General features: G+C 38.8%; 2 protein-coding genes, 1 non-coding gene and 1 pseudogene across 3 annotated transcripts; 3 read left to right on the top strand and 1 right to left on the bottom strand.

Moving 5' to 3' along the window:
* The first annotated feature begins 273 nt into the window (after window positions 1–273).
* On the top strand, window positions 274–3802 carry LOC122663812 (annotated as a pseudogene).
* A 1147-nt stretch (window positions 3803–4949) lies between these two features.
* TRNAG-GCC lies at window positions 4950–5020 on the top strand. Its single transcript has one exon. It is a non-coding gene; the product is annotated as a tRNA-Gly (tRNA).
* Window positions 5021–5095: 75 nt separating this feature from the next.
* Window positions 5096–5997, top strand: LOC122663854. The gene is made up of 2 exons (XM_043859510.1): window positions 5096–5192; window positions 5345–5997. The coding sequence occupies exons 1-2, from the start codon at window positions 5162–5164 to the stop codon at window positions 5881–5883; spliced, it is 570 nt and encodes a 189-aa protein (XP_043715445.1). The 5' UTR covers window positions 5096–5161; the 3' UTR covers window positions 5884–5997.
* A 439-nt stretch (window positions 5998–6436) lies between these two features.
* Window positions 6437–12595, bottom strand: LOC122661443 (uncharacterized protein At5g01610-like). The gene is made up of 3 exons (XM_043856827.1): window positions 12449–12595; window positions 8009–8063; window positions 6437–6987 (listed from the first exon to the last, which is right to left on the bottom strand). Exons 1-3 carry the CDS (start codon window positions 12533–12535, stop codon window positions 6617–6619), a joined length of 513 nt encoding a protein of 170 aa, XP_043712762.1. The 5' UTR covers window positions 12536–12595; the 3' UTR covers window positions 6437–6616.
* Window positions 12596–16907: the final 4312 nt, after the last annotated feature.

Raw genomic sequence — 16907 nt, 5'->3', positions numbered from 1 at the left:
ACCTGAAACATGTTCTTCACTTCATTTTTATTATGAAATAAATTTATTTTGGAGTGATTTATTTGAATTTTAATGATTTTTCTGAAGTGTGGCCCTCAGAATTGTGAGACACAAGATATAGGACCATTCAAAGTTTGAAGATCAAATTTGGGCTTTTGAAACTGGAGGAATCCTTCTGTTTAGAGTTCATTTTGGAGGGGTGGGGAGGGGGAGTCCTTTATTAGTTCTGCTTTCACAGCAAAGGAAGAAGAATCAGAAAACTAATAGAACTCTTTGTGGTTTTTATTAACAAATAAATTTATTAGATTAGTAGAAAATCTAAAGCCAATGAGTATGGCCGCAACCTCTAAGACCATTGTTTGGTTTAGGGGGGATCTCAGGGTTGATGACAATCCTGCCTTAGCTGCAGCTGCAAGGGATGGGTGTGTCCTTCCTGTTTATATATGGTGTCCTACAGAAGAAGGTAGATTCTATCCTGGCCGAGTTTCAAGGTGGTGGCTGAAGAGGTCTCTTACCCACTTGGATCAGTCCTTGCAGTTTCTTGGGGCTGCACTTGTGTTTATCAAAGCTGAAAATACTCTTGCAGCTCTATTGCAGTGTGTCCATGTCACAGGGGCAACAAAAATAGTATACAACCATCTTTACGGTATGCTTTCATATCAGGCTTTAAGCTTACATTTATGTCTGTGCCTCTTATTCTCCTTACTCTGCAAACAACAACCTTTCTATTTACTTGCAGGTCTTTCTTATTATGTCAACAAATTTTTTTTTTGCTTTCACAGTTAGAAGATTGAAAATGATAACTTGTTACATTCTACCATATATTTCTTTCTCCATGTCTTTTAACACATATCATGCTTATGATCATACATTTGAAGATAGAAGAAGCAAATACAATTAGAAAGGAAAAAGAATTTCAACTTTTAATAGCCCAAGACCCAAATGCAAGTGTTTGCCCCCACAAGAAATATTTGTCTTTTCCCTGAGCTAGCTAGTGGACTGAATTAATTTTAAACTTAATTTTTAAAGCTTGTTATTTTAACTACACTAATAAAATTTTGTTGTTCCCTCTTTAGATCCTATTTCACTTCCCCGAGATCTTAATATAAAAGGACAGCTAATGGAAATGGGAATCAGTATGCAAGGCTTTGATGGAGATTTGTCGCACAAACCATGGGAAGTTTATGATGAGGCAGGACAGACTTATACAACATTCGATGCATATTGGTATAAATGCTTAGGCATGCCAATTGAGAGTGGCATGCTTCTTCCTCCATGGCAATTGCTTCCAGCAACAGGTATGTCTTTAGATATTTAGCCATATTGAATGATACTGAATGACATGCATTCAGAAAAATGAAAATATCACATACAACTGTTTCAGAAAGATGAAGTTGGTTCTAGTTGGGCCCTTTGCCCTATTGTTTCTCAGAATGAACCTTGTTATTAGCACAAATAATAGGTGGGTATTGTGCATTTATGATCATATGTTCACTAGTAACTTAACATCAAGTCTTGATGTTAAATGTATAAAATTAATTAAGTGGTGTCCATTTCTGAAACTTGAGCATAATAAAGGTGCTGGGTCTTGAGTGCTACTACCATGTTGTTTTTCAGCCACAGGAATAACTGTAAGGTGTTCAATTGAAGTGCTGGGTCTTGAAGATGAATCAGAGAAATCTAGAAATATTTACCAGGAAAAATCATGGTCCCCTGGTTGGAGCAATGCTGACAAGATTCTTACCCAATTTGTGGAAAACAAACTGGTCCACTATTCAAGGAATAGGATGAAGGTGGGGAAAAGCTCCACTTCTCTGCTATCACCTTACCTACATTTTGGAGAATTGAGTGTGAGAAAGATCTTCTATCACGTTCAGATGAAGCAGATACAGTGGGCAATGAATGGGAACTTTGTAGGGGAAGAGAGTGCAAATCAATTCCTCAGGACCATTGGATTTAGAGAATACTCATGTTACCTTTGCTTCAACTTCCCATTTACTCATGAGAGACCATTACTACAAAACTTGGAATATTTTCCATGGCGTGCTGACCAGGATCATTTTAAGGCTTGGAAATAGGGACAGACGGGTTACCCCTTGGTGGATGCTGGAATGAGAGAGCTTTGGGCTACAGGGTGGGTGCATAACAAGATTAGAGTGATCGTTTCAAGTTTCTTAGTGAAGGTCCTACTGCTTCCATGGACATGGGGGTTGAAGTACTTCTGGGAGACCTCATTGGATGGTGATCTAGAAATTGATATCCTCGGTTGGCAGTATATCTCTGGGAGCTTACCTGATGGTCATCAACTCAACCATCTAGACAACCCTGAGGTACACACTCCTCTCTACTTAGTTTTCAAATGCTAGTTCTCAACTGTTGTTTTAGAACCAGATGAGTTTACCTCTAGCTTGAACAAGCAGACTTGATTTGATTTTGACTAAACTCAGTCATCCTCATCTAGTTGTGGGACTGAGCAAGTCGGATTGTTTAGACTGCAACATAGGCACTGTCTACAGTTCCTCTCATTATCTAATTCAAAAAGTAGTCACAAGTTGAATGAATGGTTTCAAATTGGCTATGGTAAGGAGCCATCTCACCTGGTTTTGCAAGATTGGTGCTTAATTATAGGTTAATATATGAGGTCAATCTAATCATTGATAGACATTTCATGTTTCATGAACTAACTAAACATCATGGGCCATAAATGGATTTTCCCCTTTTATTTTTTGTGTGTCCAACTATTTTCCAAACAATGGCTTACCAATATTTGTTAGTACTAAAATTTTCCACATATCAAATCTGACATGGCTTATAAATAACGCATCTACTGAAGAAGATGGGATGGACCTGTGCACAGAATTTGGTGTCCAATAAGTTGCCCCATGGAAGATATTTGCACTTGCAAGAAAAGATAATTGCAAACATAGTATATTTTCTATAGTGGATGAAACTAATATCTAATTCTTGTAGTAACTTATAAATTTGTCTTTAGGAAGGTTAGTTTGGAAGGAAGACTAAACCTTTTGTTTCCACTTGTGTCTCCAACTTACATTATTTCTTGTATTCTTGGCATTAGGTTCAAGGGAAAAAGTATGATCCAGACAGAGGGTGATTATGTAAGAATCTGGCTTCCGCAGTTGGCACAAATACCAACTGAATGGATTCATTGTCCTTGGGACGCTCCCTTACCTGTGCTTAGAGCTGCAGGGGTGGAGTTGGGAGTAAACTACCCAAAGCCTGTCATTGACATAGAAATGGCAAGACTACGCCTAAATAAGGGAGTATCTGTGGTGTTAGAATCAGAAGCAGCTTCAAGAGATGTAAATGCAACAAGGGTGGAGCAATTTGCTGTCAGAATCTCTAGCAGTAATGAGAATTTGGCAAATAGGGGGATTGTTTTGAGGGAAAGAGTTCCATACAACACTAATTTGTCTCGTAATCAAAGAGTCTCCAATTTATTTGAAGGCAATGTCAAGCACAAAGCTGTGGAAATGACAAAGGATGAGGAGTTGAGCTCTACAGCTGGATCTTCTGAAATCCCTAAACAGAAATGCATTGGGAATCAATTTTCTGCTGCAGTCAATTTGCCTGTTATGAAGAAGCAAAAATATTCAACACTTTATGAACCTTACTACCCAAGGAAACAATTCTCTGATCCATTAATGCTCCCTGTCACCAATATGAAAACCTCACCTCCTGCTGAACCTCCAGATTCAACATAACCCAGGCAAGAATAGAATGCAATCTTGGCATGTCCAATCTGGAGGTTCAGAAAGAATTGAGGTTTTCATTTTGGTGATAGGGAGCATAAATGGTTGGAGAATTGTTCCGCACATGCACTGCTGTTTCAAAAGATTTCAGATCTGAAAATTTTGACAATTACATTTCAAGTTCCAGTGCTGTAAGAATCCTGAGAGAAAGAGCCAGAAACTTCAACCCAAGGAAACAATTTTCTGCTCCAGTCAATTTAAATGTTATGAAGGAAAAAAAATCTACGACACTTGATGAACCTTCCAACCCGAATCCAAGGGTTAAACTTCTGTGTACGTTATAGTGTTTTTATTCAAGGTGAAGCAAGCTATTAATTCTCAAATATATTGTTCATTCTGTCATTTTTGACAAATTTCACCAAATATGCCTTTGTTATGTACTTACCTATATGCCAATCTTATTTAATTGTTTTTAATGTGGTTGAGTAGAATTGTGGCGATTCTGGAGAAAAAGGGATTCTGAAAATTGCCAATGTTGGGGATTTTGGATTAAGGCTGATTCACAGATTCAATCCAGTACAGCTCATGCTTGTACAATTACAACCCTGCCTTGGATATGAAATATTTCCTCAATGTTAGCAGTAATTACAACTTAGAAGCAAATCCAGAATATAAGTTGTGCATGACTGTTTCTAACATTAAGTAAAACTAAAGTTAGTAGGAGAGTGTTTAGGGATTTACTCTTGGAGCATAATCTCTTTACTGTCTTGGAAAGAATTATGTTTTCTAACAAATTGCAACAATACCCTGTTGTGGATTTTAAGAAACAACCAATTTATTTTTTTTTATTTTTTTTTATTTTTTTTTTGGGGGGGGGGGGGGGTAAGTTTGAAACAGAAATGTTCCACTTCTTCATTACATGTTCCAGTGGCAAAAACAAATGCTCAATCTTTGGCTAAACAATTCCTCAATAAAAATCATAGATAACTAACTACCTCTATAATGAGAACTTGAGGGTCAGCTTACCAAACGGGACTCCTTCTAACGGTGCGCATCGAAACGATGTCGTCTTCTTTGGAATTGAATCGAAGTTAAATAAACGATGGAAAAACGAGTGAGAGAGAGTCCACGATAACGTGAAATCCTCGCAGACCTGAAAATGGGAATTGACATTTCCAGTTCTCTCTCTCTCTCTTTTAAGTACACAAAAAGACAGAGAGAGCAACTTATTATCAACAAGCACCAGTGGTCTAGTGGTAGAATAGTACCCTGCCACGGTACAGACCCGGGTTCGATTCCCGGCTGGTGCATGACTATTTTTCTTCGTTGTTTGTTTTTTGTAAAAAGACATTTTAAAGCGCTATGTTGTTGGAAGTTGGAACTACATAAATTCCTAAAGTTTCCTCTCCTTTCCTCCGTCCTTCTCGCAGTCGCTGGCCTTGTCTTCTATAATGGCGATTTCTACTGAAGATTACATCCAAGGTACCATTTCCATAAATTCTGTAATTCTTACAAGAGCAGAAATTGAGTTTCCGGTTAAGTTTCTTTTCTCTGATCTACTTGGGAAGTTTTCTGTATTTTTGAACTTGTCTTTCTTGTTTTTTTTGGTAACTTGATCTGTCTCTTGTTCTCAGAGAATGGCGGGAGTGATTCAGATTCCATTTGCACTGATGATTCCCCCGATTATTATCAGCCGATTTCGGCAGTTGACGACCAAGACGACGTTTCCGATCAAGAGAACTCAACTGATGATAAAGGAGATCATGACCCTGGAACTAGCCATTTCGATTCCTTCCGTCCTGGAAACCCTAATTTCGATGAATTCTCCAATGGTTATGACAATGTCCACCGGGCTGAGAACGGGATTGCGGCTCTACAAATGAACGGAGACATACATGGGAGCGATGATGATGAAGATGAACAAGAGAGGATGAGAGAGACTTCGGAATCGGCGATAGCGAGGGCTTTCAGGGAGGACGAGAGCCGCCGAAACGCTCCCATGACGCCAGAGAACTCGATGAGGATCATGGACGCCATGCGTGGAGTCTCTTTCGGAGGTCTAACGCCCGATTGGGCAAGTCAAGTACCCGAAGATCGATGGGTTGATCAGCTTCGGAGGTTAAGACAACCACCCTCCACTACTGCCACCACCACTGCAACAACCCAAAACTAAGAACCACAAGTCAATCCATCTTTTTCTTCTAAATTATCAATTGAGATCGACTTTGTATTACAGTTCTTTACTTCTTATGGTATTATCATGTATTCGTCCAAGTACTAAATACATGTCCAAAACGAAACTGAGAATTCTTCTTCGCTATTGCTGCATTTTTTTCATTTTGTGTGTGTGCTTGGGGGTTTGGTTGGGATTCCTTTACTTCCTTAATAGAGACATTTGTGTGATCAAATTTAACGATCCAATAAAGGAGACAAATTAATTTCAGGTCACAGTCATATCTTGATTTTCTTCATATGATAAACCTCACCCATGAAAATGGATTATCTTTCAGTTGATTTTAGAATGATGGAAAGCTGTTAAAATGCCAGCCTCAACTGGTTTTTAGGCAATAAGGTAATCGGTTTCTGAAAGCCAACCACTCAAGATGTCTGTAGGAGCAGCTTCACCTGGACACAAACTCAGATGGGTAAAACTGTAAAAGCCTAAATAACATCAGAGAAGAAATAGCCCTGAGAAAAATACAATTCTTGAAGCCAACATGTTGCAATTTCAAGTTGAATTGCCTTTCAAGTTATGTCAAGGAAACCAACAAGCTTACATATGGAAGATAACAGAAAGAAACAATGATGATGTCAAATAAAGACGGTATTTGTAATTACAGACTGAATGGAAGTAACAATAGACCGAGCATAGCAGAGAGGCAGAATCCATGAGAATTCCCAAATATTTAAAACTTGTCCACGATCACTCCATCTCTGAGAACCTCATAAGCTTCTCTACTCCTAGATTTCTTCATTCCAGCAGTGAAACAAATCTTGGAACCTTCAGTTGTAATGGTAGTCACTTTTACCCAAATCATCACCTTCGTCTTCATCCCCTCGATATCAACCAGTTTCCCTTTCTCCAGGTACCCAGTCACAGAGGTGGTGAAGCGCAGCACCGATGAGTCCTTGTACCCAACCTCGCACACAGAGGGTACATACACAGTTAACTTCCCTGTCTCTTCATTAAACTCGTAGTTAGTGGCATCACGAGGGAAAATTCCTGTTGCCATGTCATACTCCCGCAACAGGTCTGGCAATGGCTTTTGCATTTTCCCTATAAAAAGCATCAAAGGATCTGGTAAACTGAGGGAGTTGCAGAATTAAATCCAGTAAAGGGAAAAGAGTAGTTCCATTTTTTATTTTATTTTTTTGATAGGTAAGGGGGAGGGAAGATGTGAACCATGAGGTTTAAACCCAAGACCTCCTAGTAGCAATGGGCTTTACACACCACAAGCTACCAAGTGTGCTAGTCACTTGTTCACAGAGTAGTTCCATTCTTATTCAATGTGATTTTGTGATTTTGTGATTTTGTGATTTTAAATTTTAAAACTTCAATCCAAGGGATTTCCACCAGGTTGCCTCTAACTCTTTATTTAAGGAGAAGTTTTCAATGGATAGACAGCTATCCATTAGGCTAATGGCCGTGCAGACAAGGAGTCAAGGACACTGTTCATGCAGCCAACGAGAAGTTCCTTCATCAGAGGACCATCTGGTTTTGCTACTTCATCCTTCCAAGTGACTAAAAATATGAGCGTCCCAAGAAGGAGCATGTTCCATCTAGACCAAGCCTGTCTTCAGATATCACATCCATGCATGCTTCACATGAACTCAGGCTAGGTCAACAGAATAACATAAACCAAGCATTATATATATGGGAAAAAGAACGCAGCCTGGTTGCGTGGATTCGTGGAACCTGCACCCAGTCAATAGGAGTGCATGAAATTACTGCTCTACCCCCACGTGAAATAAAAAAAAAATCTCATCCATGTTGATGCCCTTGCACGTGGTCTCATTGGCCCCGTGCTGGTGCAGGAGCCACACGACCACGCAGCAATCTCTTGCCCTATTATATATATGGGGAAGGGTTCTCTGAGCCTAATGTGTTTCCTACTCCATCTCACAGTGTAATATACTTGTGTGAGGGTGTAGGAAACCCCTCAGGTTCAAAGAAAATTTTCCCATACATATATGTATACAACATGGATCATGGGATCTTCACGACATCTGTAAACAAAAAAAAAAGGGAGGGGGAGGGGGAAGAGGAACAGAAAGTTCACTGAAGAAGGGAAACACACCTTTGATTTTATTAACCAACCATTTGGCTCCGCCTTCGATGCTGCTTGACAGTGACTTTTACATAGGAAGAAAATATCAGTCTGTTTCCTCTCTTTTTTTTTTCACAGCAAAGAACACTTAACAGATGGAAAAAAGAACAAAGCCAGAGTATGATTGAACCAATGACCAGAAATCTTACTGGGTCGATACAGCAGTATTTCCTTTAACAAAGAAATTTATATCAAATGAACAGCAAACAACACTTAACAGATGGAAGCAAGAACAAAACCAGAGTATGATTGAACCAATGACCAGAAATCTTACTGGGTGGATATGGTAGTATGACCTGATCTATTTCTTCATCATGTGACATCAGTAGTGTCACTTAAAATAGTTTATTGGTGGAGAATGATGTCAACCAGCAGAGACCCTTTGAATTGGTCATATGTCATGTTTCGTAGTTCCCAGTTGTTATTATCATTGTACTCTTAGCAATCTTCCTTTATAATGAAATTTGTTATTTATCAAGGAAAAAGGATGAAGAACCAAAATAGGTATGTATCCACAAGATGAACAAGAATGTTTGACTATTTGTGGGAAATTCATAAGAAACTAAACCAAGTAAATTGAAAAATAGTAGATTGCCAAAAGAATTTGATCTGCAGTTGCAGCCGAAAACTTAGTGAATGTTTAGAAAGTGAAAATGAAATTTTCTATATATTAAGATAATATAGATATCTCAAGGAATTAAGAAAGGATGAATACTAATTATTTATCAATACTACAGCGATCCTAGCCCTTTGAGCAGTCAATTCTTAATTTGAAGTCTGAAAAAATAATTCAAGCCCACAGATTGATTTCACAAGTTTAAGCCAGCTCTTGCTTTTTCAGTCTGCAGACTTCAAGCAATTTCATTTGGCTTTTTCTCTTTCCCTGAGTAGTCATCTAAGACATCAGTCTTGAGATCATACGAACAAGTCAACTTCAAAGCATGCACCCAATGACAGAAGAAAAACAAAATGAAGCATGCTTGCATTCTTCAACTAAGTTGTGAGCCCTAACTAATTCCATTTCACAATGTAATCGTCCACTTTGGACAGAAAATGAAACAAAATCTCTTACTTACCTGCCCTCTCTGAGCCCATCCCCTCCAGAAAATGACGAACAAATTATAAACCCTAAGAGTCCAGATTCTAATCAAGTGAATAATAATTCAGTGAAACCATGTACTACAGGTGAGTTTCCTTCTGTGTATGCGAGAAACCAATTCATTTCTTCCTAATTCCACGAGTGACAGTGACCTAAGCTCCAAACAAGAAACCTACTTACTGTCTCTCCAGCCACTCTCAACCCTAGATTGTTTTCTTAAATTACCTCAACAACAACAACATAGCCTTATCCCAACTTAATGGGGTCAGCTACATGGATCCTAGAAGAGACAGCATATTAATAATAAAGAAGTTTTTTTTTTTTTGAGGGGGGAGCATACAAGATTGACACAAACTCTATGGCGTCGACCCTTCTTAGCTACGTAGCGCTTCTTAACTGCCCAACATTCTGCTCCAGGCCTCGAACTGGAGTGTAATACAACAACAACATCACAACATCATAGTCCAACTAAATGGGGTCGACCACATGGATCTTTGCTCTCCAATCAGCTCTATTTGAGGTCATACTAGGTACAAGGCCTAAGCTAAGCATGTCTTTCTTCACCACTTCTCCTATGGTTATCTTAAGCCTGCTCCTGGCTCTTTTGGTTCCCTCAATCAGGATAAGGTCACTCCTCCCAACTGGGGCATCTGAAGGCCTCTATTGAACATGGCCATACCACCTCAAACGACTCTCTCTAAGTTTATCATGTATCGGAGCAACTCCCAACCCAGCTCTCTATGCCTTGTTTGTTTGACAGGGACTTAGGTGGGGTGGGAGAATTGGGTGGGAAAGTGCTGATGTGGCACTTCAAAATCCCACCCCAACCTTGTTTGTTTAACCTGGGGTGGTGAACTTACAAAAGCTCAGGGAACAGCATTAAATGCTTTGTCTGCTGACATGGCACTTGAAAACCCCACCCCTATGATATCCAAAGTCCCACAAAAAACAAAGGACTTTACTGTTCATGGGAAAAGTAAAAATCCCACCCCTGTTTCCCAATCGACTACACTGTGGGACCCAATCCCACATCATTCCCACCCCATCCTCCCCATCAAGCAAACGGGGTCTAAGTTTTCTTAAATTAACTAACGAAGATTATCTCTCCCCCCCCCCCCCCCAAAAAAAAAAAAAAAATTTCAAAGAGGCAGCCAGTGTGGATTCTCCATGAAGCATTTTATCGTAGAGGTATTATTTCCAGCTAATCAATTTGTTATCTAATCAGGCATCTGATTATGGTGGCTCAATCATCATTGCTAATACCACTCATCTTCATACCCCTACCCTCAGGTTACACATTTCTGTAATATTGTAATACTACAAGCAATATTCTAATCACAAGTGATTAGGATTAGAAAACCTCATGTACATCCAGGATAGCAGAGATTAGGCAATCAAAATAGAAACCAGAATTTAGCAACTTCCCAAATAGTAACTCCCAAAATAGTAGCCAAATTTAGAACCTTTGAGAATTAGAAAGTAAAAGAAAAATGAAATAGAAACCGGAACCAAAATTATAAACTAATGGAGAAAGCTCAGAAAATAGCAATTAAACCATGGAATAGCAAGTGAAAACAATTGGAAAGTGGGGAATGGAATTAGTAACTAGTGAGACAAAATAGTGAATGTAAAAAATAGAAACTAGTATGACAAAATTAGAAACCACAGGTCTTCTAGAAGGCTGTGTGTAACCATCCATTAGTAGGAACAATGGGACCGCCTTTGGGGTTCTACTACAGCCTAAGATTTTGTTCAAACTTAAGAAGACGCTAAAATAACAGTTAATGGACATAATAGTAGTCAAGAGAGCAAACCAAAGAAGAAATAATATGTGGAAGACTAAAAGCATATTCTGACCTTTAATGGAAGAAGGAAAAGAAGATAGAAAATTGGAGGAAGAAAGCATATGTTTCGCCTCTGACCTAACTTTGGAGAAAGAATCCCACCAACTCCAGCCTTGGCATTTCACCAAAGTTTCCTACTGCATCCCACAGTGGAGCAATTATGAATCCCACAAAACCATGCTCTCTCTCTCTCACACGGAATTCACAAGTTCAAGGATAAATTATTTCTCCAATCGTTTGGGTGGGTATAATCCCCTCCCTCTTTATTTATAACTTCATGGAAATAAGCAAGATAGGAAACCCCCATGGGTGGAAGGAGGAATACCTACAACCTAAGTTTTCCACAAAACAATAACTCTTCTAGAACTTAACAAAATATAAAATATGGTTGGATTGTGCCATATCCATCCAACCCTCCTAGAAACATTACTAAAATAAAGAATATAACTTACTAAAATAGAAATTAAACACTACTCCCATTTAGGACTCAAATCCCTCATATTTGGGACTCATAGAATTGACCAATTACAATAGTAAACCCAAAAATAAGCTAATGAAGTTTTGGTAGCCTTTATTACATCATTCCTTTGAGACAAAGGGAAGAGGATCACAATACGGAAATTTGGAGATAAAAAACCCTAACTATAAATAAGCTAAAGGGATACAACCGGACCAGACATTTAAGCTGTCCAATGACCACAATTCTCAATGCACCTATTCAAGGACATAAGCAGACACGTTCTCCTTATGGTCACCAATTGGCAATTAGCCACTTTCTCCTTACGGCCAATAATTGGCAATAAAATCAGGTGTATTGATGATTCAAGCATACACAAGTTTCACTAATAACTTCTTCCATAATGGCTCTGCCATCAATGGAAGTCCATGTTCCTTGAACCATACTTAGAAGTTCATCTAAGCTTAAAGGAATGATTTGCAGATTATTTTCGTATATGTATTCTGGGTAACAAGATTATAAGAGGGGAGATTCTTCTTATTTGGAATTTTGAGTATCCTACCGCAACATTAATATTAAGCTGGGGCATAATTAATATCACTGGCAAATTTTAAACAGAACTTCCCTCTCATTAACAAAGACCTCCATGAATTTCACCATAAAAAAGAATGTTTTTATGAAACCAGACAAAGAAAAAATGAAAATCGAAGACCAGTGAATAACATTAGTGGATCAGGCTAAGGTTACAACCAAATTAAATTTCCGGCATTTGCCGGGTCAATTAAGTTCAGTCAAACTACGATTCCTGCGTTTGTGCTCTAATTCTGTAGTCACATGTAATATAAGGAACCACATTGAACCATCGTATGAAAGAAATAAATCGAATTGCAAAATTAAACAAGGAAGTGAAGAACAAAAAGAACGATTACATATAAATTATATGAACTCCAGCCTCCAGGTTGGAAACCCTACGTGGGAAAAGGGAAAGAGAATAAGGGAGAGAGACATACGTTGAGATCATCGCCGACTGAGTCGATCTCCTTGCTGGCTTTCTTGCTAAACCAGTAGGTTCCCACCTTGTTCAGGACCTGATCCATCAATACGCACCGACTCTGGAGATTGAATCTCCTCTCCGGCTTTCACCTTCTAAGAGTCCCTCGGAATTTTTTTTTTTTTTTTTTTGGTACGATCCCTGGAATTTTCAAGTTAATAAAAATTGCAACTTCTCGACTCCGCCCTCTCCGACTTTTCTATAAGAATCACGCGCTCTCTCTCTCTCTCTCTGTCTCTCTTGCGGAGTAATTTATCTTTAATTTTTTTGAACCCAAACAAAAATATCTTTAAATTTTTTCTACCAAAAAAAAATGGGTAAATTACATATGCCTCCCCTGTACTTTGCCCTAATTACACGTTTCTCCCCTTGATTTTTCCACCTTACATTTTGATCCCTTATGGTGACGGTGTTAGTTTCTTTGTAAGTTAATGATTTGAAAAGACAATATTACCCTTGTTCTAAAACAACACAAGTTGAATTACAATGACACCCTTTTCATCATCTTCAACCTTAAAACACTCATTTCTTTCCTCCTCCACCGCCGCCACCACCACCACCACCACCACCACCACCACATTGCCTCCTTCTCCACCGCCACCACCTGCCGCCGCCTCCTCCTCCTCGGACTCTTATTCCTAAAACTTTAAATTCACGCACGCAAAGATCGAAGCAGATGGGTTCATCATCATAGCTTCCATTACCGCGTGAAAAGCACGGCAGAAGGTGTTGATTTCAATCTTCCAAGGCTCTGCTTGAACACGCTGGAGCATCTCTTGTTCTATCACGTAGGAATCAAGAATAACAAGTTAAAACTGCATTTTCAATTCTACCTTTCTCATTATCTTCAACCTAAAACACTCATATCTTTCCTACTCCATTGCCAGACCACCACCACCGCCACCACTGCCACGCGCCTCCATCACCGCCACCACCGCACGCCGCCGCCCCCACCACAAACAAATAAGAAGAGATTAGAGGAGAAAGAAGGGATACCGATTGGTAAAAGATCACCGAAGGTTGCCGAGTAGGACTAAAACATTAGAAACCGAACAGTGCGCAACCTCATCTCGCACATACAGAAAAAACACCCGTGAACCTCTTGGTTCTACCCACGTTTATATTTATGTCTTTCATCTAAATCATCTTCTCCATAATTGCCGAGAGAAAAATAAGAAAGAAGAAGAAACAGAGAGGCGAAGGAGCCCTTTGGTTTCTCCCACTGAGGGCAATCAATTTCTGGGAAGGAGAGACTAGAGAGAAAGAGAGATTGAAGGAGAAGACGGAATTCAATGCAATTGCAGAGATTCTCGTATTTAAATTTTCTTTTTGTTTTATTTGTTTATCACTTTTGAATTTTTATCTGTCAATAGATGAGATAAGATGAAAGATCTGATTATTTTCTTTCTGCTTCTTATTTCGCAGTGCTTTTATGTCTTTCCTTCTTGAATTCTAACAGGCATTTTGTGTTTGATTCCCTTCTCATCCAAAATAGCACCAAAGATTCACTTCCACCAACATAATTGGTAGTTTTTTTATCACTCTTTTCAATGGAATTTTTGTTTCCTGTCTTCACTGGTAATTCATAAATCTAGGCTTTTTCAAGGTGTACGTGAAATCACACACAAAGAGAGCATACCTTGTAGCAGAGAACCGTATGGAATGAAGAGAAGTTGGTGAATTTGAGGCCTAAAGGTGGGAATGGGTTTCGATAGCAGAAGAAGAAGTAACTCCATTCTCTCTCTCTCTCTCTCTCTCTCTCTCTCTCTCTCTCTGCGTTAACAAGCCACAAATACAAGAATGGGGGCTGGCTGCCCGAAACTTAAAACTAGAAACTGAATCCTATAATACAAGAATGGAGAAGGGCTTCTAATAATTGTAAAAGAAAGAAAAAGAAACCGGTTTGGGAAGGAATTTGTTTTAGAACCGAAACAATCTGAATGAGCGGCAATGGTCACTTGTGAGCATAAATACTCGAGCACCTTTGGTAGGGGTATCGTTGCTGCGATTACAAGGTTCGAGGTTGAAGATGAAGTTGGGAGAGGAGAAAGGGCAAATTTTTCCTTCTTATTTTGGTTTTTATCAAAAGGGTAAATGGGTCATCTCACAATGACCAAGGGTTAGTTTGGGCATTATAAAAATCTAATTATGCCATGTCGGCACTTAGACGGATGCTAACGACGGGAGGAATTAGTAATTTTTGAAAACTATAGGGGAATCGTATGTAAGGTGGGAAATCAAGGGGAGGAATGTGTAATTAGGACAAAGTACAGGGGAGGCATATGTAATTTACCCAAAAAAAATATATCTTTATTTTTGGGTTGATGTTCTCCTTGTCGCAGCAGCCTGCGTCTAGACACATGGACCTGTCATTCAAGGGGGTAGGATGGTCATTTTTCCTACCCCATGTGTCTGGGCGCAGCCTGCACCACCAACACAGAGAACATTCTCCCTTAATTTTTTGACTTCTATGAGGCGTGTTAATAATAGTTAACAAAAAGCAAACAATAAAGTATGGTTAGAGAACCCAAAATAAACTATTTACAGTTATCTAAAAGTTAGTATTTACATGAACAATAAAGTACTGTTAGAGAACCCAAAATAAACTATTTACACTTATCTAAAAGTTAGTATTTATATATATGAAGTATCATGTACACAAAAAGAGTAATAACAAAAGAGCAGCTTAAAACATCAGGCCCGCCATAAAAGACACACAAATCACAGACGCAAGACCCGTCATGCTCCTTCGGTTCTTGACTTGCGAATTCATTTGAACTTATTATGATCTTCTTTTGGGGAAAGAAGATGTCACCTGGTCATGTAGTGTACGCCACCCCTGCACCCTGACTCAGAGACAATAAATGACCATTTCACCCTTTTTGGAGTTTTGCTTAAACTCACGTGTTCTGTTAGGAATACCGGTCACGTCTCCAATGGGAATTTTTTTGTATATCTGTCTTGAATCAGAGGTTTTAATGTGCCACCATTACATAATTTCATAGATTAATCAATACTCGAGTATACTCCTTATACATTACCATCGTTGGAATTGAATTCTAATCATATAAATTGTTAATGATTAGTTAATCCCGAAAAAATTACTGATTAACGGATTATTTTTGTATCAAGATTGGGATTTAACATCACAATTTCCATGAAAGCAAAGTATTACAAATCAGGACTTCTTTTTTTTTTTAAGGGGGGGGGGGTTTGGAGAGAGAGAGAGAGGGAGACTACACTTGAGGTGAATTTTTATCCTCTCCTGTTACAGCACGATGCTGTAATGCATCGTGCGATGGTTGCAGAGGCCATGTGCACCATGTGGGGCCCGTTGTACCACATGATCTCTGCAGCGCCGCACGGTGCGCTACTGCACCGTGCTGTAACAGGAGAGGATAACGATTCCACTTGAGGTCCTGAAGTTAAGGGTACCTTTGTTAATGGTTACCTAACAATTGAAACTTGGTGTTGGAGTTTTTGTTTTTTTTTTTTTTGGTAAAGAGGATGTATGGACCTTCAACCCGACTAGTCCCCCAGGTACATCCAAACACCCCTACACATACGCATCAGGTAAACAACGATTCTATGAGAACCATAAAACCCGTGGGACTAGCGAACTCAAGACGCATGTTGATTTAGACACACACACTTGCCAACTAAGTTACATCCTTGGGATTGAACTTAATGTCGGATTGTTGCAACCTGAATACCGTTGGTTAAGTGAAACATGAAATATATTTCCAGCAAAATACCCCTATATAAGTACATGACCAAATTATCTCAAAATTCTTTATCTTTTAAAATACACAAATTTCAAGGTACTTTTCAACCATCACATTTACATTTTTGTTTAATCTTTGAGTTGAATCATGGCACTTCATTTAGTATTTTCAATTATATCAACCACTAGACAAGGGGGGTGAATGTTCACGTACGGGAATGACTCACAATCATTCAAATGGATCATTTCCACATAATAGATTCTATCTGAACGATTGTGAGTTGTTCATGTACACTCACGTACGTGAACATTCCTTGCACTCCCACTACACCTCCACTAGATCAAAAAAAAATTTTGGGAGGGGGGGAAACACTAGACCAATGGTTATGATCATTAATTAATTTGACCGTTTCTTACATGATTGAAACATTGACTGCATGATTAGATGTTTTCTAATAATCTAATCAAATATCAAACAATACCATCATGTTTATAAAAACTTGATTGCTAAATTTAAGGACATGATCAAAATCAAATGCTGGAAATTTATAAACTGCGGTTTTTGTTTTGGTAGAAAAAACTGAGGTTTAGTGGTAGCCTTTTGGTTAGAATCTTTAAGATGCTTATGATGATCTTATGTTTGATCAAAATATACCATCATCTTTTCTATTATTTAAAATACTATACGAATGGC

The sequence above is a fragment of the Telopea speciosissima genome, chromosome 1 (assembly GCF_018873765.1).
Source record: "Telopea speciosissima isolate NSW1024214 ecotype Mountain lineage chromosome 1, Tspe_v1, whole genome shotgun sequence".
Taxonomy (NCBI): domain Eukaryota; kingdom Viridiplantae; phylum Streptophyta; class Magnoliopsida; order Proteales; family Proteaceae; genus Telopea; species Telopea speciosissima.
This window is presented reverse-complemented; position numbering and strand designations above follow the sequence as displayed.